The following is a 25,449-nucleotide window of genomic DNA, read 5'->3' as shown; positions in this document are numbered from 1 at the left end:
CTGAAAATACAGTGTCCACATTGCTGTTACCCAAAACATCCACTTCGATCAGGGGACCCCAAAGCAAGAGCAGGGAGACAGGTATGTAGACAAATAAATATGGAAACAGATTTAGACACCAACCTGAATCAAAACATTTAATGAGGGGAAATCAAGCTGGGCTCTCTTCTGCTTGTCCTTAAATTAATAACCCAAGAGAAAAGGAAGTGTAAAGATAGAAACTTCTAAGCCAAACTGGGGAAAAATCTTGACACAGTTTTATTTTGTTCTGCAAATCCTTAATCTGTAATACAGATTTTTTTCAATATCTCTATTAATATTAGGACAGCAGACAAAGCGTTGATAATCTCACAAGCACAGGGTGTAGTCCCTCTGCATGCAATTCTTTGTCTGTCCCTGAATATTCCCTGAAATTGCAGGCTTCTACCAAGAGGGGAGGCTGTCCTGCTGGTCTGTCATGCACTTGGGCGAGTCAGTCTTTCAGCTTCCTGTAGAGGAAAACAGGGAAGTTCATTGTTAGGTACATGAAATCCATCCCAACTATTCCCTTGTTATCCTGGCTGCCTGACTCATTTCTACCCGCCTTATGACCATGTAATATATGCAAAAAATAGATCCATGTGATCATTTTTATGTTTTGCCCTCTTTCCTCAACCCCTTCCACCTCTGGAAAATAGATGCCTACCTGACTGCAGCTGTGAGACTCCTATACCAGTCATTAATATCTTGTTGGTTGCTGGACATCAACAAGAGCCTCTTGTGTGGAAAGGAAAGCTGAAAGGCAAACACAATCTGATGCCACTCTGAGGCATTCCCAGCCAAGGAAGCAACTCTGATAAAAGGCCAGCTACCTACCCTGCATGCTGATTTCCACCCTTTGCTTTTCCAGAGAAAAAAATAGCATTGGTACTGGTGAGATACCAAAAGCGCAACAGTAATGAGCAAGTTCCAGACTTACCTACTCCTTCCAGCCACAAAAGACAGCTCACTTTGACTTAATAGGGCATTGGAAGTGAGAAATTGCACTTTACAGCAGCTCTGAAGACATCCATTTTTCTCCCTTATTCCAAGTTGCCCCTAGGGGTTCTTCCACCACCACCATCTACAGATCACCACTCAGGGTGCTGCAACCTAGGGAGACTGAACTTGACACCAGAACCTCAGGCATCAGTCCCAGCCAGTGACCACACAACCCTCAGTGAGTAAGATACACAAGCAGAATCTGTTGTGACAATATCTACATCTTCTTGCACCCTGTTTTTCAGAGTTTTGTATAAGCTCAGTCCACAGCCAATGTAATGCTATGTATTCATATTCACATGACTGTGGTGCTGTCTCCCCAGACATGTGGCTCTGAGGAGAGCATGTCAGAGTCTTACCCAACCCTCCTTTGTATTCAGCAAAGCACCCAGCAGCCTGTACCCCAGAGTGCTCTGGAGAGCCTCCACCATGAAGGGAAAAGGACCTATATCACCCAAAAAAAGAATGGTTGCCCTGACTCCAGCTAGTTTGTGGTGTTTACTGTTCCCAACACTCTTGTCATCTCAGTCCTGCTGCTACAAGTCTGACCCCACAGGCACCTCTGCCAGGCAGAAGCAGCACATCTTACACTGAGGAGCCCTCCCTGGCTCTGCGTGTGGCCGAACACTTTATCCACAACACACTGGTGAAGAGGGTAGACAGCCTGGCATGCCAATTTCTTCGAGTTTAGTGGGTGCAGTGGGTGGCAGGGCTTGGTTGAAATAAAGATATCAGAAAAAAGGAAGAACATCCTGTGTTTCAGTTCTTCTCCCTTTGAAGGCACCACTGAAAGCCAACCTTCCCGGATATACCAGCGCCCTAGTTGGGGAAGAAAAAGATGTAATGAGGCAAACAGGGATACAGTCAGCTACCCTTGTTGGTTACCAGGTTCTGCATCAATTCCAGCCACCAGAAGGGAATGGTTATCTTCTTGGGCCAGTTCACCAGCCCTGGCAGCACCCATGCAGAAGCACTAATCAGCCCAAAACTTTTAGTACGTGAGCAGCAGACTGAAGTTATAAATCCACCACTTAAGAGGCTATTATTAAATGCAATTATGTTTAAAGAGACCAGAGCAAAATCATGGTTTGAGAATGGTATGCATACCTTTCCATTAACATAAGCCTTTGGAAAACATACCATGAACTGTGTTGCCCAACTGTTTCTCATTAGAAGTGAAACACAGATTAGCCTAAGCTTTGAACATTATTTTCCCCCCATTTGGTTGCTTATGTGTGCCACCAATTTTAAAGTATATAACTTCATGGCTGATTTAACTATAGAGAGGACTTCAGTAGTTAACTTATTACAGAATGCAGATTACTGCTCTCTAGAAAGGAAATGCAGAACAACACAGTATGAGAAAGGTTCGAATAGGCAATCCTGTTATTCTTGTCTTACAGAATAGGATCAAGCATCACCTATTCATAAAATATATTGAAATAAAATAAGACAGAGATTAGCAAGGAAAAATAAAAATTTCAGAAACTTAGCTGTAAGCAGCAATTTTTAAATGACATCTACACAAAATTGAATAATTAAAGCAGTGCCTTTATTATTGTACAAGATTGCCGTGAAGTCATGGGAATTATGAGGACACCTCCTAGTAAGAAGATTACCTATAAAAATTTAAAGCCATAATAAGGTATTGCGACCTGGGCTGACCTGGGAAACACCTGTAAGAAATTTTCAGCCATTGTTTTTCATACTTAGTTTCTCACTGAGCTAGTAAGTACCTTCCAAAAAACAATTTAAATTATGGATTGTGTCTTAGCATGCTACAGACATTAAAAAAAAGAGGCAAGTGAGTTCCCACTTCGCTTACTCCACAGACGCCACTCCTATCTGAGTAAGAAACTAAAAAAGTGAAGGGTGAGCTGCAGGAATCAGTACAAGTTTAAAAAACAAATGGAAGGAAGGCATCAGCAGCATGGGGCTAGGCTGGGAGCTGTTTCTCTCAAGCTGTGCTGTGATCAGACTCCCTGGCATACAGTCCAAGCAAGGCTGACCAGGATGTTTAGGGATACAGATTTTCCTTCAGGATTACCAGGGGTATGTAATTTAGGAAATTCTTGTGAAAGGATGGCAAGAAAATATCCTTTGGGAAGCTAGAGGTGACAGAACAAGTGTGCTTTGTTAAGGAGGCAGTTCTGGCTAAGATGGTAGTTGTCTATTACCATCTTTCCTATATATGGAAGGCAGCAAGGAAAGCAGCATCTGCTTCATTGGGAGCAGCTCATTCCAGGGACAGTGCCAAATGTGAGATATTCAACCCTAAAGCTACCCCTTCTCACTGAATCTATAGCATTATGTTTTATCATCATAGTAACAGGATGAAAACATTAAAGTTCTGAGAAAACCAACTCGTTTCTGTAAAGCTGGCCTCAAACAAGCAAGCCCCTGCTGCCTCTTACTTCTCTGCTTCTCACATCCAATAATACCTATTTGGCTACAGCTGATGGAAGTACAAACCATTGCAATTCTCTCCTAGATAACAGTAGGATAAGCCCTTAACTCTCATCCTACTACACATCTCAGAATATTCAAATTAAAAAAAAAAAAAAGTGGGCCAAATGCTTTCAAGCAATGGCTAACTTTGGCCCAGCTGTACTTTTTTGGGGTTAGGCTTTTTTGTTATGAGATTCTCTTATTGGTTCTGTCATTCAGGATAAGTGGTTTTTATTTTCACTTAATCAGTAACCCGATGTGCCCAGGCACCCCACACACATGCTGGTGCTCACTATAAGAAGAGCACGTGTCAGCTGCCTTTCAGCTAGTCACCGAAAGGATTTTAAGTAGAACAGAAAAGAGAATTGTAAATCATTCTGTCTATTAAGCATTTTTGAGAATAACTTCTCAACGTAGCTAAGTAACTTCTACTTGTGTTGGTATGGCTGGCATAGGGTTAATTTTCTTCATAGTTCCTGGGATGGAGTTATGTTTTGAATGTGCACTGAAAACAGCGTTGACAATACAGGGATGTTTTCATTATTGCTGCCTAAGCACTGGTCTTTTCTGCTCCTTACACTGCCCCACCAGCAAGCAGGCTGGGGTTGCACAAGAAACTGTAAGGAGACACAGCTGGGACAGCTGACCACAACTGGCCAAAGGGATATTCCACACCATATGATGTCATGCTCAGAATATAAAACTGGGGGAAGAGGGAAAGAGGGGAGGAAGAAGATGGAGTGATGGTGTTTGGCTTCCCAAGTAACCATCATGCATGATGGAACCCTGCTTCCTGGAGATGTCTGTATACCTGCCCAACAGTGGGAAGTGCTGAATGAATTCTTTGTTTTGCTTTGCTTGCACGGATGGTGTGGTGTTTCCTTTTCCTGTTAAAATTGTTTTTGCCTCAATACACAAGTTTTCTTACTTTTACCTTTCTGATTATCTCCCCCATCTCACTGGGGGATATTTTTTCACCCAAAAATCCATGTGTATGAATTACAACCACATTGACAAGTACTTGGAGATGTGCCTTAGAAACCTTTATACACCCTAATGCTCCTCTCCAGTTGCAGTACTGTTTCCAGATGACCTCTGCAATAGCAGAGTTCTGTGAGGGCACAGGTGAAGCCCCAAGTGACCATTTCATAATTCCCCACACTGGACATATTTCTTACAATACTCCATATATAGCCTGGAGTGTGGTCTGTGTCCAGTCACACAGGAGGTCATAATGAAACCCGTTACCCATTTACACAATCTTACATGCCAGTGACTTTATGTATCACAGCTTTCAACACAAGTACTCTGATTTCTGGCACAGTTTAACTGTGCAAATAAAAGGAGAATCTCCATGTGAAAGGTGCAAACAGAAGGCCAAGAAGCTTGTAGCTCTAGGTAAAAATCATGGGTTTTGGGACCTTGACACTTGGAAATCTGTGGTTCTTGCAATGAAGTATGGCCAACGTCACTACTTACACTTTTCAAAAGTATTTAATGTCTGTCTCATTCTCATCTAGGACTTACACTCCTGACCTCCTTACATTCCTGTTACTAACTTCCTAACAACATTCCATCATCTCCTCCCATCTGGACATCAGACAATTAAGTTGGGGCTTATTCTTACTCAAAAATTCCTAATTATAAAAAAAATAACGTGCTTGAATTATTAGTTGTATCCCTTGATTACCTATCTATGGAATTTGGGCAGAAGGAGAAAACTCATTAATATGAGTAGAATCAGAGATGAAAGCAAACATATCTCCAGTTGTCACATTTTGGCAGAAAAAAAACAGAGCTTTCAGTTAGACTCACCTGGCACCAAAATCTGGGTCTTCTGTCCTTTCAGCAGTTTCTGAACCCGACGTAGCTGCAATGTGTTCTCTCTCCTACGAACAATGTCTTGAACCCACTCAGATACCTCAGAAACACATTTCACAGTCTCTGAAATAATAGCAGCATATTCCAATGTTATCACGAGTATAAATATATTACAGCTTACTTACCTTGCTGTGAAAAGATAAGGTGAAATTAAGAAATAAATATTTTAAACCAGTGTCAGCAACAGATTTATTCAGTAATTTCAACAAGAGACTGCACTGGATTACCTCCTGAGGCCTCTGCCCAACCAACACTTCTGTGGGTCTAGATAACATTTATTTGCTGATGAAACATTAGACAGTGGCACTAGCTGCTAGTAAATATAGCATGAAGAACATGAATTACCCTAGCAAATTGAGGCAAGTGACCAATATAGTCATAGAATGGATTGAGTTGGAAGGAACCTTTAAAGATAATCTAGTTCCAACTTCCCTGCCATGAGCAGATGCATTTTTCGCTAGATCAGGTTGCTCCAAGCTCCATCCAAACTGAACTTGAACACTTCCAGTAATGGGGCACTTGTAACTTCTCTGAGCAATCTGTTCCAGTATCTTATCACCCTCATGGGAAAAAACAGAGCTGCCCTTTCTCCAACATATCTCCTAAGTCACTCTCCCAGTCAGTTACTCTACTTTTTCATTCCCCATGTGTTCTCATAGACATCTTGATAAAGATGGAGAAAGGAACTGGTAAGCCTGTAGAACCACAAAGAAAGGAAGACTTTTCTTCCTGTGGAAGTAGACACAAGATGTGATCCAAATATTAACAAGGAGGCTGACACTGATCAAAGTGACAGCATCTGCAGGTGGAGTCATACTTGCAAGTTTCTGGTACTCAGCATTGTCTGGGATTGTATTCTCCAGCAAATCTCTGAAGAAATGCTTGTACCTAAGATAGAGAGAGGAGGTTTATTTCACAAAAGGAAACCAGGAACAGCAGCCTCTTCTGTTAGTGACAGAAAGGTGAACAATTCTCCTCAGGAGATCGAGTACACACTTCTAAGTCTAGCAAAGCAGCTTTTGGTCACAGTTCTTCAAACACATTATAATTTTGTCTTCAAATTTATCAACCAGTTTAATGCATATATTTTATATGTTTGCAAGCCTTTAGCATTTCTTAGAGTTCTGATAAATGCAAACTCACATATTACTTCAGTTCATGAGTTTCTCTTAGAAGACTTAAGCATTCACATAAAAATGCCTTCAATAAATTTCTCTTTGAACTATCTTGTGGTTTTTTTTTTAGTATGTCTGAATGGTACTATTCATACCATGTTTCCTGCCCACACAAGAAAATAAAGGCATTTCTATAAGAACTAGGAGCTGCCTTTTTTCTCTTTCCCTCTCCAGTCTTTACTGGAAAGGATCAGATCTCTGCAAATGCTTTCTCCCAGTGAAGTCAAACTATTTTCAATTTAAAATTACAAAAGAAATAACATATTGAATAGATTAACAAACTGGCAGAACTCCTGCAGTATGTGTGAAAGTTTTGAAGAAACTTGAACATGAAAGAGTTGATTAACGAAAAACTTACACCTTCTGCTAAAAAGACCATTTTTCCAAACAGATGGATAGCATACTGCTGTTTTACAATTTTAAAAGAACGATACAAAGAATTACGGTAAAAAGAGAGTTTACATTTATACCTGCCAAGCTGATTGAAAAAGTTACATAAAGCTACCTGAAGGATTGTGGTATGCTCATACAGAATTATTTTCAAAGATACAAGGCTCTCCAATCTCTCAAATTTTCATTAGCACCAATAAGACCACGTTTGAAGAACAGCTACTTGATCTATAGCAGCAGCTCTTGGGTTCCCAGCAGACTACCTGTGTTGCTCTGTGTTACCCACATATCCTCCCCAAGAAAGGGCAGCCCTTGTCTGCAAGCAGCATTTTGCCTTGTGCACACACCTTCCTCTTCAAAAGGGAGATGATGCCTCAAAAAGGCAATGCAGCAATCCAGACTGGATCTATTCAGGTTCAGACAGCTGTGATAGGCCCTACATCTGAGGAAAGCATATAGCCCTGATAGCCAGACTGGGGAGAAAAGCTCCCTGTAGTTCATTAATTTCTTATACAAGAGAGCAGTCACAATGCTCCAGTTCAGTAAACAACATAAAAGCAAAGCAAGACCATCTCTGGCAGAGAGCACAATTTCTGCAGCACTTCAGACAGCTTGCTTTTGTTCAGGGCCTAACTTCAGGAGTTTACCAAGATGAAAGAAAGCCTCTGCTTAAAGTCTGAGAGCTAGATGAAGGAGCCAGGGTTAAATAAAGCTGCTTCTCTGCATCATCTCCCATCCATGTACTTTGATTGTCTACAGGTCATTGTTTTCTGTATGCTCCAATTTTGAGACGCATTAAGCAACTTTACCTCCCATAGCAACCAAGGCACACACATTCCTTCTTCTCCTCTCATATTAACACCTTAAAGAGACAGAACTGCTTACTTACTGGTGCAATCTCTGCAGGGGCAAAGGAAGCAGATCCTCTAGCTTCCTCCCTTGAAACTGAGGTCGAGTCTCCTGGAGCTTCTTAAATCGTCGGAATGATTTATTTTTCTTCAGTTGCTCCTGTATGCAGCCAAAAGGGCATGCAGGTTTTAGACTACAGAAATAAGCACATGATCTAGTCTGCACTGGGCCTTAAAATGCTTAGAACTTTTAAATTTGGTGTTTAGGGCTCCAGTCCTAAAAATAATAATCAAAATTTATTTTGTGGCCATGTGTGTGCTCATTTGCTTTCTCCAAACCACGATTCTACCAGCAGGTGATGGAAGTGGTACTGCACCTGCATACAGGCACTGCAGCATAAAGCTAGTATACTCAACAAATGGAAATTAAAAAAAAAAAAAACAAAAAAAACCAAAAAAACAAGGTTGACTCAGATAGAAAAATAAGTAGCCCACCCAATACTTTTTATTGCTCATTTCAGGACAAAGCAATGCAGACCTGCATTCCCATCATCTCAAGGGAAGTATCCAGAACGCCTTTTTCTGTTGGGAAATGTAAATTGTGAATATATGCATGAAAACAGAACAAGAGGGAAACACCCCAGGGCATCCCATAGCTGGGAGGAAGCATGGGCAAAAACTGGAAGTTTTTAAGCTGGTGGTTTAAATTCCAAACACAGCTGTCAGGACTTTGAAATAAAAATACATCTTTCTGAAAGTTCTTGGATGACAGGTTGTATTTGGAGAGGTAAGACAGAAGGAAAAAAAAATTTTTCTTCTACCATAGGAAAAAAAACAGGAAGAAAAAGGAAATCCCATTGCCAGGGGATTTCCACTAACTGTTAGGGAATTTACCTCTGTTAGGGTACAGTTAGTGGTAGTGAGACTAGTAGAAAAATGAAGAGACCTGGTAATTCTCCAGAAAGAGATCACTGTCCCCTACTGTGCCAACTGCAAACTCTTCAGGCTTGCCAGCTAAGGAGTGGCACTAAATACAGAACTCTGTTTGAGAAAACTGTGCCCAGCACATACACAAACACCTGAGATAAAAGTTTAAAAAATTTGAAGCTCTAAATAAAGAGAGGAGTTCTCCAGAGAACTCAAATCAGGACACACCATTGTATTACCAAAAAAAAAAAAAAAAAACAAAAAACCAAAAAAACAAAAACATAAAGAGGAAAAAAAAATATTACACCAGAGAAACAGAAAAAAAAGGGAAGGATGTAGCTATTTTACAGAATGAAGAAAGAGTGTCAAGAAAGAATATAAAGTGTAAAAAATATAGTTACCTCCAAGCTTTTATTTGCCTGCTGCATATTCTCAGCATAGTGGCCATAGAGCTCCAGATTCTGACAGAAATTTTCCAGTGCTAGTCCCAAATTCCCTCTCTCCAGGTGAAGAGACAAAACCCTGTACATAAGAAACAAAGACAGCTCGTGAGAGATATATTACTGATAGTATTTCCACAGCTCCCTCGTTCACTCCAATTCTGACCTTTCTTTGTCATTCTCCATTCAGTTTCTGTGCTAAATATGTGTTTGGTGTTTACCAAGTAAGCTACAGAAAGCATCCCTTAAAAATATGGCAGAGCAGATCTGCTGGGTTTAAATCACTATCCAGAGAGCAGCTTGGCATCCTGACATGTGGATACAGATCAGCAGGACACCTACAGGTGTCACCACCAAGGCTAGCGGTGCCAGATGAGAACCTCTGCTTTACAAGCAGTTAACTTTATTTCCTGGGTCTTATTTCCTCATTAAGATAGAGTCCTCTCCATATAATTACAGGAATCACATCAGTATGTTCACCTACTGGCTGGCTGCATATATGGATTCCAGAGGTCCAAATATGGTGTCCAACACAGCAGGTTTCAGTGTCCCTTTGGCTTTTAAAATTGTCATGAAGAACTAAGTAGGAAAATAAGAAAACATGTCAAACACGTAAAATTCACAGGTCACTCAAAGGTTATTTGTGACACACAGCAGAAGTACAAAGTTGCAGCCTGCACACTCTTAACATTGAAAGGATGTCAAATATTGTGAATGCCTACCTAGGATACCCATTATCAGATTTAATACTTGGTAATTTTAACCATAATTGTAAACACATGGAACAGCACTACAGCTCTGATGAGAGTATTTTAGTATTCCTAGGTGCATCTGCTTTTCACCAACTTCCCCAGGATCTGTCCCTGTGTCTTGTCTGAGCTCTTACATTTCATACGTCTCAGGCATATTAATAAAAAAGTTAAATCTTTATGTCTGAATACTAACCAAAGTCAAGGGGCAAAATCCACGAGTTATCAGATATTACAGAGGAGGTAAAAGAAGAACAACACAAAATCTTTCAGCCCCTGCAGCTGTCCCATGAAGCAGGGACAAACCAAAGTCCTGGGCTTGACCTTTCCCCATGTCAACACACATCAATTAGCCTGAAGGTACCCACGTGTCAGAAAGGACCAAAATACTCACTGTGACCACCAAATCCAGCTGCTCAAGGTATTTGTGTTCAGTTTCCAGTAGCTCCTTGGCTGTCCGGCTGCGCTTTCTCTCCCAGCGAGCTCTCTGCTCTTCCACAGTGTTTGCTCCAGCCATAAATGGCAGGAACAAGTCACTCATGGCAGCCTCACAGCTGAGATACAAAAGATACAGCTGATCCTGAAGAGCCAAGAGACATGGTCACACAGCCAATGAATTACCTGTGCTGCATGTTAGGATTCTGAGCTACAAAGTTGACTTCCCTTCTGTCAAAGTAAAGACTAAATTGCCAGCAATGGTTGTAACAGTTTCTCTTGGCGTTCCTACACATGGATACAAGAGCCCTGCATCAGCCAGAAAAACAGTGCTGTAAAGACCAGACCATGAAAATAAAGGCAGTACTTTAAAACAAACCGTTCTGTAAGCAAACCTCAAGTGTACGATCCTAGCTACAAACCATTGCTCCCTGTGCTTTGCCCCATTCTTTGTGCAAAATTCTTAATAAGCAAAACGAAGTTAGCAGGTGGAAGAGGTACTGCAGGTAAGAGTAGGAAACAGCTGTAGGATTTTTCATGGAAAAAGAGACAGAGAACATGCACTGTTTCTTGGTTTGCCATTGAGGTTCCCAAGAAGCAAGCAGTTTGCACTGCCTCTTTTTAGCAGCACTTTGTGGTTTCAGAGTTAAGAGACTGAGCAACTGCTGTTAACCACACTATCTGCTTACAAACCACCTTCGCTGCTGCTCTTCTCTTCTGCAACAGCAACACGGTGTTTTACCAGAGAAAAAACACTCCCTCTTTTATCACCCACTCTCAGAGGAAGCGGCACATGTAACAGAGCACCAGTTAAATATTGCTCTGTCCTGTGATCAAAACATAGTGCAGGATGTTACACACTTGCCATGGCATGAGGTCTGCTATTTCTTTGGAAGCTGAGCTACTCCCATAATAGTTCTGGTTCCCATATGGAGAAGTTACACTAATACAGAAAGATGTATCACCCGAGGGACGGGAATTTATCAAATACAGATTTCCAGAGACATTTCAAACATCTAAATCTACCTTCACATCAAGAGAGTAGCAGAATTCATCCAGCAAGTTACCAAAATTCCGGTTGGCTGGTGGACATGTGGAGTGTATCACCAGGAGCTTTTCTAGAAGTTTATCCTCTTACTTGCACCCAACATAACTACGAGCCTAGCCGAGGCCACCTTTTGGTTAGAGAGGGAGACCTGGCACCCCTGCAGATAGAGTCAGCACTGCAGAAAACACCATGCAGGCAGAAAACACCATTGCAAAGTACTCAACAATAACAGACTAAAATGCTGCCATTCACACTGCACCTTCAGCCAGGGTAGGCTGCAGTCATGATTTTAGTTTTGAAGCCAAATTATTATTATTATTATTAATAATAATAATAATAATAATAGTAATAATGTTACACCAAATTTGACCACCTCCCACTCTCATAAATCATTGTAAACACTCCAGTTATTCCAAAATATGGGACACCCTAACTGCTTCAAGCCTGCAGGGTGAGAGTTGCCTGGAGCCCACGGACAGACTGGAGAACACTTCACCTGCAGGTGACAAGAAGCCCATCGGCTCGCTTCTCTCTTCTCAGCACAGAAACCACTTTCTCGACATTTAACCACCTCATGATGCCCCAAGAGCAACATTTCCCTGCAGGATTTCTGAATCTCTTGTGAACAGGCCCCACAACCCTCCCTTTATTACCGCAGCGCAGCCGCTTTCTGTCTCAGGAGCGTTAACCACCTCATGGGGCAGCTCCAGGGGACCCACACAGCTCCATGGGCCACCCCTTCGAGGACGGTGCCTGCAGTGGAAGGCTCAGCCTCGGAAGGCTCAGCCTCGGAGGCCTCAGAGCGGCTCTTGCAAGCCCCCGCCTCAAGCTGCTGCCCGCTTCAAGCCCGCTCAAGCCTGCAGCTGCCGCCGCCCCCAACAACCCGCGAGGCGGCTCGGCACTGACCCAGGGCGGCCCCCAGCCAAGCAGACCCGGGCAGGGCCTCCAGGAGGGCGGGACAGAGCCCCAGCCCTCTCCCCCTACACATCCGTCGCCCTCAGGCTCCCGGACCGGGCCGCCGAAGCGGGGACTGAGGAGCACCGGGGACTGAGGAGCACCGGGGACTGAGGAGCACCGGGGACTGAGGAGCACCGGGGACTGAGGAGCACCGGGGACTGAGGAGCACCGGGGACTGAGGAGCACCGGGGGCCGCCTCAGCCGGGGCCGCCTCAGCCACGGCCGCCCTGCTGCTGACCCACGCCTCCCCCGCTGCCCGTTACCTGCCGGTCCCCGCCGCCGCGCCGCGTTCAAATGGCGGCCCCTCCCCGTTGGGCGGTCCCGGGGCGGAGCGAGAGCGGAGCCGTGGAGGGCCGGTGGCCGCTGGGCTGGAAGCCGTCCGGCATGATGTCCGTGGAAGAGAGTGTCTCGCCGGCCGGGGCGGCCGGGGACCTGGCGGCACTGGCGGAGCTGGACGAGGCGGCTCTGCTGGGCGGGCTGCGGGAGCGGTTCCTGCGGCAGCAGATCTACGTGAGGACCGGGGGCTGGGGCCGGGCGGGGGTCGGCGGTGGGCGGTGGGCTGACGGGCTCTCTCTCTCTCCCCTCTCCTCCAGACCGATGTCGGCGACATCCTCATCGCCATGAACCCCTTCCAGCCCCTGCCGCTGTACGGGACAGAGGTGAGTCCCCGCCGCCCCCACCGGCCGCGCCCCGCAGCCCCCAGCCCTTTCACCATCTCTCCCTCACCACTTCCCCCGAGGTCTCCGAGCGGTACCGGCACCACGAGAGGGGCCAGCAGCCACCCCACATCTTTGCCGTGGCCAGCCGGGCCTACCATGCCATGCTGGGCTACCAGAGTAGCGACCCCAAGAGCCAATGTATCGTCATCAGGTGAGGTCTGGGTGGGCAAGCGGGATGGGCTGGGGAGCTCGCCAGAGCCAGACAGAGGTGTGGGGGTCCAGACAGCAGCCAGCAAGCACTCCCTGATGAAGTTTTGGGCAAAGCTCACCTCCGATGCTGTTGGTGAGGAAGAACCCAGCTGTGCTTGCAAGGCATCACTTCCCTGAACTGTCTGCTTTCCAGACAGGAGAGCAGGCAGATGGCAAAGGGAGATGTGTGGCAAATAGAGATGGCTTTTGTGGAGCAACTCAACTGCCAGTGCTGGTAACATAGGCAAATATGTTGGGTTTTCCTTCAGTAGGGATGTGGCATTGGAAGGGTTTAACCAGCTCTGGGGAATGGCATAGGGTGCTCTTTAGTGTAACAACTCCTGCTGTGGCTGCTGTAGTATGGGGGATAAGTATAAATGAAAGGAACCAGTTTCCCCAAAGTAGAGCTTCCCATGTATAACCAAAGAGCAGCAGAAAGAACAAGTTTTTTTGCCTGAAGACCTTTGGAAATCTGGTCAGGAAAAATATTTTTGTCATGGGCAGTTGTGTGCACTGAAAGGGAAAAAAACAGACTTGTAACCAAAGACTGTATCAGTGTCATGAGCATTTCACTCCATGATGTCACTATTGTTCTGCTGAAACTGTGCAGAGCAGCAGATAGCATCAACTAATAGAGAAAGCCTCAGACTGCATCAGCTTGCAGAGAAAGCCTCCTGCACTAACTGCCTGTTCTGGGTATTGTAAAGAACAGTCTAAATGTCATCACAGTTAAATAATCCCTTCTACATATTTGCCTTCTGAACACTTACCAGTATTTTTAGTCTATATGATGTGGAAATGACTTGCTGGATCACTGCTGAGCATTGTGATGGGACTGGGAGCTAATGTTGGAAGTCACTTGAGCCCTAGGTATTTCTAAAAGCTGCAAGTCATCAGTATCTGTGTTATCATGAGGTGATGCCCTGGAGTCAGCTTGTGGAAGAGGCGCTGTTGGTAGGGCTCTTAGGGATGGGAAACGGTCATAGGACTTTTCTTGGGAGGTGGAAGACAAGAAAGAGTAACCTTTGCGTGTCTGCCAGTAAGGCAGTGGTCTAATTGTTTTCTTCCAGCAAGTTGTGGTCTCAGAGGTCAGAGTTACTCCTATGTGTTTTGCAACCCTGATAACTGGTCTGTGCGTTACTATCACAGGAAGTTCATGGTTTTGCTCTCTTCAAGTGGTGAAACACTCATTTAAAAGATTACCTGGCATGAGTAAAGTTGGAGTGGAAGGGGAAGCCACTCCTGTTAGACCACAGTTCATCAGAGTTCATCAGAACAGCATAGGCATGCACCAGGCTTTACTGTTCTTTGTGATCTCTTTGGTCTCTCCAGTGTAGGCAGGGGAGTCTGTATGGAATATTTCAGAGGATAATGTTGAATGCAGTGGCTACCTGCAGGCAATAAATGCTCATTGTATCAAGTTGTCTTGTGCTGCATATTCCACGGGTTTCACTCGCCCTCCCCATCGACATTAGTCACAGCCTGGGTATGCTGTGAAACAGCACTTGGGTCTCCTGGAGTTGTCTTTGCTTTTCCTCACATCCTGAAGCAGTTACACACATGCAGCTGGATAGTGTACACAGGACCTGGTGAAGATGTTGTACTTGTTGGAGTGGACAAGGACAGGCTTGAACTGTTGGAGTGCTGACTGAGTGCTTTTGTGTAGCAAGGAAATAACTGGGGGAGTGGGGAGAGGAAGAAAAAAAGAACACCCACCCATATACTGATCAGGCACACTGTCTGGATGGCATGTTCTCAACTGGCAAAATGGCCTTAATTATGTTTGTGCCTATTTGAACAGTGACGTCCTGATCTGTGATTGCAATCAGGTATCTGCTGTAGTATTTGAGGTATTCAGCCACCTGTGACATATTCTTCATACAAAGCAGTAAAGACACATCAGAAGCTCAAAGGTCAGATAGGCAAACAGAGACCTGCCCTCAAGTATACCTTCAGTATTTCCTGCATTGTTGGGTTTTTTTCTATGCATACACTGAAGTTCTCTGCCAGCATGATGCTGTTGGTCAAGGACATGTTGTCTCACTGATTGCATACTCCCCCTCCCAAGGCAGGAGAAAAGTGCTGTTTGTTTGACTTGGAGGTGGAGGTGCTGGGCAGGTGTGACAGCAGAGGGAGGTGCAGTGCTGCACCTGTGTGTGTGCTGTGCTGTGTGCCTGTGTCCTCAGACAGCTGATGCATGCGAATGCATGAAGCATCTGAGATCTCTGACTGCCACAGTGTCTCATGATCTGTACTCATTTGTGGATGTGAAATGGATGGGGCAAATTTCTTTGAAGAAAGAGGAATCTGTCAGCTCCAGCATGTGTTGGAAGTCAGTGTATCAGCTCTCTTTTGAAGGAGTTTGTTTTCTGGAAGTTAAATGTATTTTTTTCCTTAAGAAGCAGAGCAAATGGTTTGTCTTGTGCACCTCAAGCGGAAGAGATGGCATGAGGTGTATGTACACTTCCTTGTAGATGGGGAAATATTCCCTTCCAGAGGGATCATGACCTTGTGGGACCTGCTGCGTAAAGCTGGGGTGTGAGTTTTTAATCACACACGCAGTTCAGCTGAAAAAATGGTGAAACTCAGGTGGTAGGGCACTAAGGCACAAGGGACAGAACAACTGAACTTTATGACTTGGAATTTCCTTTGATTTTTCTTGGCAGTGGAGAGAGTGGTGCAGGGAAAACAGAGAGTACGAAGCTATTGTTGCAGCACATAATGAACCTATGCAAAGGCAACTTGCAGCTGGAGCAGCAGATCCTTCAGGTAAGTCATTTAAAGAATTGTGCTTGAAGATGCAGAAGCAGTGCTGCTGCAAGATAGCTTGTGATAGGCTCAGGAAGCTCACTGATGAATCATCACTGGAAGTCAGGGAGCAAAACATAAGAAAATGATAAGTAAGAATAGTGAAATAGATGACCCCTAGTTAAATGGGCTGGTAGGTCAGTAATTCAGTTTGCTGGGAATGTAGTGATGTCTTAAATGATAGAAAAATATTGCAGTTTTTTGTCATGTTCTCTGTGACAGAGGATTAGGAGCATTTTTCCAAATAATTTCCTGTTTGAGATAGAACAAGGACTTTTATTAAAAAGTTGAACTACTAATTTAATGTACATAGGGAAGAAAATCTACACAGCCTTCTGTCACCTTTCCTTGGCTACTTATGCAGGCTCTCAGGCACACGCCTTGCTAACAGGCCAACTTCATCTTTGCCATTATCATACACCTTTGCTAGCTGATTTTGAAACATATTTGTCTCTTTGATCTGAAGTATTTCCACTTGAATTGCTCCCCAAAGAGGTTGTGAGGATTGTTCTTAGCAAATCATACCTTAACCTTTCTTGTGATAGATTAAATAGGCTGAGTACTTAGACCTCTTCATTTTGAGGTATTGGTTTTCAGGTTTCCCATAGAGCCAGAGAGATCTTTGTGTGTAATGAGTTCACCTTGGCTGGACACCAGGTGCCCACCAAGCTGCCCTATCTCCCCTGTCTCACCTACACAGGGAGAAGAATATGACAAAACTCTTATGGGTCAAGATAAAAACAGGGAGATCTTCCAGTGATTACTATTACAGACAAAATAGGTTTGATTTGGGGAAAATTAATTCAGTTTCTTGCCCATTAACATCAGAGCACCATAATGAAAAAAAAGAACAAATCTTAAAACACCTTCCTCCACACCTCCTCTTGCTCAGCTTCACTCCTGATTTCTCTATGTCCCTCCCCTGACAGGATTGCATTCAGCTCATCACGTGTTGTCTCTGCTTCCTCCTCAGAGGAAAGGCTTGTCTTGCTCTTTCCCTGATCCAGCATGGGGTCCTTCCCTTGGGAGTCAGTCCTCCACAGACTTCTCCAATGTGAGCCCTTCCCATGGGATGCAGTTCCTCATTAACTGCTCCAGCATGGGCCCCTTCTATGGGATACAGTCCTTCAGCAACAAAATGTTCCAGCATGGGTCCCACACAGGGTCACAAGTTCTGCCAGCAAACCTGCTTCCACTGGTCCATAGGTCCTGCCAGGAGCCTGCTCCAGCCTGGAATTCTTATGGGGTCACTGCCCCCTGGAGGCATCCACCTGCTCCACCATGGACCTCATGGGCTGCAGGTGGATATGTGCCATCTGTGTGTCCATTTCGGATCCATCTGGCACTGGCTGTGTTGGACATGGGAGAAAGTTCTGGTATCTTCTCACAGAACCCACTCCTATAGCCCCCACCACTAGCAAAACCTTGCCACACAAACCAAGTAGCCTGTGCCCTGCCTTGGGCTTGGAATGACATCATTCCAGTGTGCTATCCTTCTCAGTGGATCCAAGGTGAATGTCTGTGCTTCGTTGTGGAAACATGGCATTGATATACCTGCTGGCTCCACTTCGAGCTGGCTTGGGCCTCACTGCCAAGCTGCTTCTGACCTGAGCAGGTTCCAGAAGCAGGAACCTGGTCTTTGCTCCACATTGTGCCTGGCCTAGTGGACCTCAATACCTGACTGGTGATGTGCAGCCACCCTGCAGCTCCTCTGTTGTAAACAAAGTTCACTTCAGTCCAGGTGAGCTGCCCTTGGAAAACCTGGAGGTTACAGAAGAAATAATAGTCATCTTATTTGGTTTCTGTAGATATATTAAAAGGTTAAGTTAGTCCTTTTGGGATTACAGTGTCACGCTGTAAAGCCTGTGTTCGGCAAGCTGCCCAGCACGTACCCTAAGGCATCATTCTTCCAGTCAGCAGGCAGTCTTTATTAAATACAGACAAAATGTCCTTTCACCTTGTTTGGATCCAGCTAACCAAGCTGATATGATTGTTCTGTTCATTTCTTTATAACTTCACTGTACTGAGCCTTACACTACAAATTTCAGTAGCTAAGTTATAAATGCTTATATACTACTGAGTGCCATGTTTGCCTTTTTTATTGTTGTAGTAGAGCAGTCAAATTATCTATGTCAGATACTTTGATATTATGTCAGGTGCTTTGTGGACATCTATTGTACCAACCTTATCTTTTAACTAATGAGTCAATGATCGTGCTGAGATAAATCAGTTTGGTTATGGTTGTTTTCAGTAATCACATATCTTTAGTGTACTTACTTTCAGTCCAGGATATGATGAAAGAGACACTACAGAGTGGTTCATATTCCAGGCAAAAGTTGAATAATAAACGCTAAAATTAGACTTAGACTTTTCATAATAAGTTATATTGGATCACTTAATTTGAATAATGCTTGTTGTGCTTGCTCACTTGTTTTAGGTAAATCCCTTGCTTGAAGCTTTTGGCAATGCCCAGACTGTGATGAATGACAACAGCAGCCGCTTTGGAAAGTACATACAACTGCGTTTCCATAAGAATACAGGTAAAGTCAATGGCAATTACTAATTTGGGAGTTGGTTAAACACTGGAGGTAGTGGACTAAGTAGCCAGAACATGTGGAGAGTGAGCTTGACTCCCCGGGGAAAGGCTGTGCAATTAAGGAAGTAAAATTTTACAGCAGCCAGAGCCGTAGGATAAGGCCTGGGTTTAGACAGCGTGAAACTACAGGAAGGATATGAGGGTGACAGTGCAAGGGAAGTATCAGTTATACTCTGTGGTGCCAGGAGTCATGGTTGCTGCTAAAGGAGATAAGCAGACGTCTCTAAGATGATGGGAAGCATGAAGAAGCCCATTTCCAGAGTGGTGGGCAGCCTAGATGGTGTTGCATACAAGAAAGTTATTTTAGACAATTCCATGGACCTATCACCAAATAAGAGATGTAAGACAGCTCAGAGAGCTTCATGTCCCCAAGTGCAAAGTTTACTCTGTCACCTTCTTCTGTGCAGTACGAGGTGCAAAGCTAAGTGAGTATCTGTTGGAGAAGTCACGGGTAGTGCAACAAGATACTGGGGAGAGGAATTTCCACATCTTCTACTACATGTTTGCTGGACTCTCTACAGTGGAAAAGGAGATGTATGGGCTCTTGGATCCTTCACTCTACAGGTACGTAAAAGGCAGACCCTAGTTTAGTTTTCATGATGAGAGAATGAAGGTGAAAACAGCATAATGAGATCCATGCCTCTGCCCTATGTTTTCCTATGGAATGGAGCTACATGAAGCTACACTAATGGAGCAATGTAAAGAGATCTTATGGGTCATCATGGACTCTGAGAAGTCTAAAATCAGTCCTCTGTTGCATTGCCTTGCAAAATTTTCTTGCTCTCATGTCTTCACTGCTGCTGATCTGTTTTGTTTCTTTTGGGTAGGACTGACTTGCTGTGCTGATTGTGTAATACACTTTTTCAGGTACATAAGTGGACGATTTGGTACACAGGATGTAGTTCAGCACTGGAAGCACAAATACCAAGAGGTGTGCAATGCCCTTGACATGGTGGGATTCCAAGAACAGGTCAGTTCTGGTATTGTCTAATTTCCATCTGTGCTTCCTGCAGGCATAGGATTTCTTTCTGGCTGCTGGTTTGAGGTTCAGTCATATTTCTCTTCTCTCTGGATTTTCCATATTGCTTTCCAAGCCACCAAAGTATGTCAGACTTTTTTCCCACAGGCTGCCTGTGACTTTCCCTCACCTCTCCAACTTCTTGGACCTCCATGTTGTACGTGATACATACTGATAGGTTTTCAGACACCTTTCTTGTGTGTTTTAGGAGCAAGTGGACATGCAGGCTATCTTGGCTGGTGTGTTGTCTCTGGGCAATGTGACCTTTGAGCCTGAGGAGAGAGATGGATCTGTAAAAGTGAGTGAAGCCTCCCAGGGATGGCTGAAGGCTGCAGCGGTGAGTCACCACAGCAGCTGACAGAAACCTTACTGATGTGATCCTGGTTCCCGCTGGCACAGTGACTGCAGGAGCTGCTCCTGCCAGAAATGGCAGAGCGTGTTGCTGCCTCACAGTTTGAGCCCCTGAAGAGCATGTAGTTTATTCCAGAGATTCACAGTATCACCTCATAACTGCATCTGTGTTCACTGCTGTCCGTGCCCAAGGGGATACTTCACAGCTATTTCTTATCTGTCTAAAACCAGTGTTTCCCATATGGCAGTATTACACGTGTCTTGGTGACTTCATACAAGGAAATCTTCTTAAAATCAAATATTATATATTACTAAGTGTGATAATGCTTTGGAGAAGTTCACGTGTGCAGTATCTGAACAGTGGTTTGACAGATTGAGGATACCACCTGCACTGCTTACTGTTTGCTGGTTATCAGGAGCTACACTTCCTACTATTTCACACAAAAGATGAAGAAGTATATATTCCACAGGACCATTTCATTTTTTTTACATGGGAGGATACATTGTTCTGCTTCGTTAACAACACAGAGCAAAGTGTTTCTGCCTTTCCTGTGTTTGTTTATTTGGACCTATTTGGAATCCCAGCACCCTTGGGTTTTTATTTCATTCCTATCTGTTTGCCTGTTTCCCTCCTACGCTATCCCTGAAAATGCATCCCTACATCTGCTCAGCAGCCAACATCTTTTTCCTTTTCTTCTTCTCCTTAAAGTCTGCTCCTTGTTTTCTGCCCACGAGAGGGAATTCCTGTTAAATCAATCACTGAGAGTTCCAGCTGTGTCTGAGTTGCTTTTGCTTCCTGTGTCTCGTGGGTTCATGTGACTGATCTGTGCTGCAGCTCAGATTCCTCAGCACCTGCACAGTCACCTCGGTGTGGTGCTGTTCACTACGGGGGCTGGCGTGACTCCCAGGGAAGGTGAGAGGTGGCAGCACTGGGAGAGCAAAACAGAATTTCACAGAGAGCGAAAGTCTGATCTCGGTCACTGCGGGAATTACGCAATCTCAGAGCCTCCGTCTGACTCTAGTGCTGCGACTTGGTAACAGTAACTCTAAGCAGCCGAGAAAAAAGTCCTGTAGCCGAATAATGACCTCATTACGTTATTACATTACCCTGAGTGTTGCACAGGCATAAGGAGATACAATCCCCACCAGTAGAATAAGGATTTTCTATTAACTGCCCTCCTCAATTTCCTCTCTCCCAGGGTCAGTTTGGAGTCCAAGAAGATGAACTGTTAAAATGCCTGATTTGTACAGTGTCTGTGACCCGAGGCGAGCAGATTCAGCGTTTTCACACCCAGCAGCAAGCAGAAGGTCAGAATCATAATGAGTTGCAGATGTACTGGCTAGAAAGACTGACCTGTATTTGGTGGAAGGGTATTCCCACACACGTTCAACTTTTTGGGAACAAAGGTGCTTGTTTGTGCCCCTTCATTCCCTTGCACAGAAGCATATATACCAATGTTTATCTGTTTAGTCTCACTGAGATGTAGGGCCATGAATGCTGCTTTTGTTTAATCTTCAGGAGACTGCAGAGATTAAATGAGAAACCAGGGAATTAACTTTGATCTTCTGTGACTCTGCACAGGTCTGGGATGATCAGACAGATAGATAATGTTTATCTGATCTTAAAAGAGGTTCATAAACCACTAGATACTGTTGCTAGAGTTAAATATATTGAACTTGCTTGTGTGCCATTTTCTCTGCTTTCCTTGGAGCCCTTCAGTGAGTTGCTGTTGTTCACCCTGTGCAGATGCTCGGGACTCTATTGCAAAGGTAGCATACAGCCGAGTATTTGGCTGGATTGTCTGCAAGATCAATGAGCTCCTGGCTGAGAATGTGGATCCTGAGGTGGAACTGAGGGAAATAGGTGAGTTCTGCCTCTCTTGCTCCTGTTCTCAAATGTATGTCCCTCAAATGCAACAAAGGAAAGCCACCACAGGGGGTTTTGCGGGGATTGCATGCAGGAATCCACTACTGAAGAAAGAATCATGTGGGAGTTACTGGTCAGCAGTATGAAGTTGTATGTCCTTGGCCAACTCTGAGCACTCTGTTGGTCTGAAGCAATGGTTGGGCTGTAGTTCTGGGTCACTCTGGAGCTGGGGCTGGGAGTAGGGCCTCACCTGATTAGTTTTCCATGCATGGTTATGGGAGAGGTGCCACTGGTGACTTGAGTGGAGTTTCCATGTGCCACAAGAGCTGGGTGATGGGAGATTTAGATGTGTGTTGGGGTATGCTGGCTGTCTGCAGGTTCCATGATGTGCTCATCTTCCCTCTCTTAGGTATCTTGGATATTTTTGGGTTTGAAAACTTTGCAGTTAATCGTTTTGAACAGCTTTGCATAAACCTGGCCAATGAGCAGCTGCAGCACTTCTTCAACCATGTAAGTTTGCTGTGGGTGATTTCACCCTATGTGATGGAGAAATCAAAGCACTTATCTACATGGCATGTGGAGGAGAGCTTGGGGAAAAACAGGTGTCTATTGCCTGGAAGGGCAGAAAGGGTGATTAATGAAGCAGAGTAGAGAGAAGCAACTTTCTCTGCTGTGGCAGGGAAGCCTCTTAGGCAGAGAAGGAAGAAACAAAAGGATCAAGCAGTGACCAAGATTGGCAGAGCCGGGACACTTTCACTCTAAGAAGCTCTGTGCACCACGCATCAGTGAGTGACAGGCTTACAGAACAGCACTTTCATCATGGCCCTCTCATACCAAGGGTGAGAGAGCCACACATCTGTCCTCTGGGGTGAAAAAGATGTTCAGGGTTGTCTAGCCCTATGCTGGGTGCTCCAGCCTCTTTTTTTTTATTCTGTTTCAGCACATTTTCCAGATGGAGCAGTCTTCCTATAAGGAAGAAGAGTTGCCTTGGGAGACTATCACATTCAACAATAATGAACCTGTTTTGGTGAGTGAGAGTACTGACAGAAGAGAATTACTCCATCCAGCCAAGAGAGGTGCTTGGGGAGGAGGTGCAGCTGGGAAGAACCTCTTCAAAGGGTGGTAGAGGTGAGAATGGATGCCCTGTGCTGCTGTGGGCTCATCTAATGTGCCTGCTTTCTTGCAGAATCTACTCCTGGCCAAGCCACTTGGGCTCCTGTCTCTTCTGGATGAGCAGAGTGCATTCCCTCAGGTATGCATGAGGTAGTGGAGAGAGAAAATAATGTGGGAGAATGCAGTAATAAAGATCTGGGCTGCAGAAAGATCTTTGATGTTGGTGTGTGACTGTACTGAGTAGGATGAACAGAGGTGTCCCCATGTGTGACTGATGAGGCAGGACAGGCAGGTCAGGGACAGTCTAATGATACTGTAGAGAAGCAGAGATATGGTAAAAAACTCTTCCACAGCCAAGGCCACTTCCAACACTTTGTTTTGCTTTCAGGTGCCATGATCAGATTTTGTTGCAACTTTATTTTTACTTACTCAATCTGCTTTCTTGCAGGCAACTGATAAGACACTTGTGGATAAATTAAACAGCAGCTTCAAAGGGAATTTACACTTCGAGCCAGGCCGAGGCCATGTTTTGGGCTTCAGCATCATTCACTATGCTGGAAAAGTATGTGCTGTTTGCAGGAAGAAGGCTGCTGTAATATGCATACCAGGGGGAAAATGTGTTGCTGGACAAATAAGTCTTTGATGTTAAGAGTGTATGATCTATGATGATAGCAACAGAAGTGATATGCTCCTAGGGAGCTGCCTTCTAGAATTACCTGGGATTTCTTTAGAAAGTGTAGAAAGAGAGGACTCCTGAGGAAAGTGGGGTTATTTCTGGGAAGCATGGAGTATTAGAAGAATCTGTTGCAGTCATCATCATTCTGTTGGAGCTCTAGTCAGAAAACAGTTCTTTATAAAATAAAAGCCCTGTATCCACTGCAGCACCAAAGGTTAGTCTAAAAGCCTTTTGCCTTTGCCTATGGGCTTCCAGAGCACAGTAGTCATTATTTCATGGAAAACACTGAGGAAAACAGTGAGAGCAACCAGGTAATTAATGTTTTGAAAGCATAGGCACTTATTTTTACTTTCAGTGATATCTAGGCAGCTTGAGGTTTAGGGCTGTTGCCTGTAACCTTACTGGTACCAATTATGAAAGCATTGGCACAAAGATGTTGAATTGATCTGAGAGAATTTTTGGGCCAGGAGCAGACATGACAATTCTGGTCATTATAATATGCAGTTTAATACTGTAATCTTAACATTGTTGACTAGGCTATTACTTGTGACATTCTTTATTACAAAAAAATTAACATCCAGCATGGAAAAGTAAGTGGCAGGTTGGAGATGAGAGAGAAGGGGAACAAGAGAATGAAGGGACATGACAACAAGATGGAAGCCTATTCAAAGGGAAGAGGGAGAGAGCAGGGAAATAAGCCAACAGTAAATGAAATTTCATAGTCAAGGAAAGGAGGACAAGAAAAGGTGGCTGTCTCAGTGTTGTGCTGCACTCCTGTGGTTCTAATGACTCAGTGCCATACACAGAATTTTGTTCCTCAGGACTTGCACAGATTGGTGCAAATATGCACATTACAGAATTTACTTTTGAGCCAGTATACATTTGTTTTAACAGTTGCTCCTGGAAAGCTGTGGAGGTGGCTTTGGCCTTAGTGACTTTCTGCCCTTTCCCTTAGGTACAATATATGGCTGGGGGCTTTCTAGAGAAGAACAGAGACACCTTGCCAGCAAACATCCGTGGGCTTTTCATCAACAGCATCACTCCCCTGCTCAGTGTGCTGTTCACAGGCAAGTTCTTCTGCTATGGCAGGGTATCCCAGATGAATTGAGGCTCACCTTGGTAGTGGTTAAGTGTGGAGATGAGGCTCTTGTGCTATGAATGTTTTTCACAGCTGACAGTCCCAGGGAAACTTTGGGAAGGCTGCAGCCTGGAGTGGGGCTGCTGGCATAAATAAGGTGTCAAAGTTTTTGTTTCCTTCTGGAAAGCAAGGCAGGTTATATTCTCTTCCAGAGAATCAGGCACTGATCAGATGTCTTCCTGCAGCTCAGATAGTCCATCTTCTCAGGACCACTGCAGGACTGTCTTTACTTGTCCTTTTCATGTATTTTGTTCTTCTCTAGAAATGGAGCTGGGCAAGGTCAGAGCTTTACATTAAAAATAGAATACTGTAGAGCCACAAGCAATGTATGTAGAGATTATCCATTTAAAACACATTTTGATTTTCAGGTACGACTTCTTAAAAAACCTCTTGAGGTCATGCATTATGTCTTGCTCTCCACTAGACTCTTTTTCTAGCTGTTGATAAGCCCCCAGAGTCTCCAAAGCTTCTATGAAAGTAAATAGTTAAACAAAAGTCATGATGCTTCCTTGGTGTTTGTCTGACTGAACACCGTACTTCTCATGCAGAATTATACTTTTTGTTTGGTGTAGTACGTGCCACTTGCTAGAATTTTAAGTAACTGATGAATTTCATTTCTGTTCTTCACTATTCTTTTTCAGCTCTTCTGTTCAAGA

The 25,449-nt window shown here is 44.3% G+C and overlaps 2 protein-coding genes across 3 annotated transcripts; one reads left to right on the top strand and one right to left on the bottom strand.

The window, feature by feature from the left end:
- Positions 1-247: 247 nt before the first annotated feature.
- On the bottom strand, positions 248-12,401 carry ARHGEF39 (Rho guanine nucleotide exchange factor 39). Of its 2 annotated transcripts, XM_071730713.1 has the most exons (10): positions 11,853-12,401; positions 10,273-10,452; positions 9,614-9,708; positions 9,091-9,211; positions 7,804-7,922; positions 6,167-6,237; positions 5,284-5,412; positions 1,610-1,839; positions 686-774; positions 248-488 (listed from the first exon to the last, which is right to left on the bottom strand). In XM_071730713.1, exons 1-10 carry the CDS (start codon positions 11,877-11,879, stop codon positions 473-475), a joined length of 1,077 nt encoding a protein of 358 aa, XP_071586814.1. In that variant the 5' UTR covers positions 11,880-12,401; the 3' UTR covers positions 248-472. The 2 variants fall into 2 exon arrangements, 1 of the variants encoding a protein (XP_071586814.1); XR_011723234.1 differs by lacking the exon at positions 248-488 and having other exon boundaries at positions 688-774; positions 959-1,839.
- Positions 12,402-12,585: 184 nt separating this feature from the next.
- On the top strand, positions 12,586-24,926 carry LOC139789545 (myosin-IIIb-like). Its single transcript, XM_071730426.1, has 15 exons — positions 12,586-12,828; positions 12,912-12,977; positions 13,058-13,188; positions 15,893-15,995; positions 18,472-18,574; positions 19,038-19,194; positions 19,498-19,600; positions 19,857-19,985; positions 21,199-21,307; positions 21,747-21,863; positions 22,276-22,376; positions 22,807-22,893; positions 23,053-23,118; positions 23,428-23,541; positions 24,611-24,926. The coding sequence occupies exons 1-15, from the start codon at positions 12,613-12,615 to the stop codon at positions 24,761-24,763; spliced, it is 1,755 nt and encodes a 584-aa protein (XP_071586527.1). The 5' UTR covers positions 12,586-12,612; the 3' UTR covers positions 24,764-24,926.
- The last annotated feature ends 523 nt before the right edge of the window (positions 24,927-25,449 follow it).

Source organism: Heliangelus exortis, chromosome Z, assembly GCF_036169615.1.
Source record: "Heliangelus exortis chromosome Z, bHelExo1.hap1, whole genome shotgun sequence".
Taxonomy (NCBI): Eukaryota; Metazoa; Chordata; class Aves; order Apodiformes; family Trochilidae; genus Heliangelus; species Heliangelus exortis.
The sequence above is the reverse complement of the archived record's forward strand: the minus strand, read 5'-3'. Positions and strand labels throughout refer to the sequence as shown.

Bases quoted from the DNA above. Each gene is read 5' to 3' on its own strand.
- ARHGEF39 (XM_071730713.1), bottom strand. From the start codon at position 11,879: ATGGGCTTCTTGTCACCTGCAGGTGAA. The intron at 9,709-10,272 runs GTGAGTATTTTG...TTTCCTACTTAG, and splicing joins AGCTGGATTTGGTGGTCACA to TTCTTCATGACAATTTTAAA. The intron at 5,413-6,166 runs GTATGACTCCAC...CTATTATTTCAG, and splicing joins TGAGTACCAGAAACTTGCAA to AGACTGTGAAATGTGTTTCT.
- LOC139789545 (XM_071730426.1), top strand. From the start codon at position 12,613: ATGGCGGCCCCTCCCCGTTGGGCGGTCCCGGGGCGGAGCGAGAGCGGA. The intron at 22,894-23,052 runs GTGAGTGAGAGT...GCTTTCTTGCAG, and splicing joins ACAATAATGAACCTGTTTTG to AATCTACTCCTGGCCAAGCC. The intron at 23,542-24,610 runs GTATGTGCTGTT...CCTTTCCCTTAG, and splicing joins TCATTCACTATGCTGGAAAA to GTACAATATATGGCTGGGGG.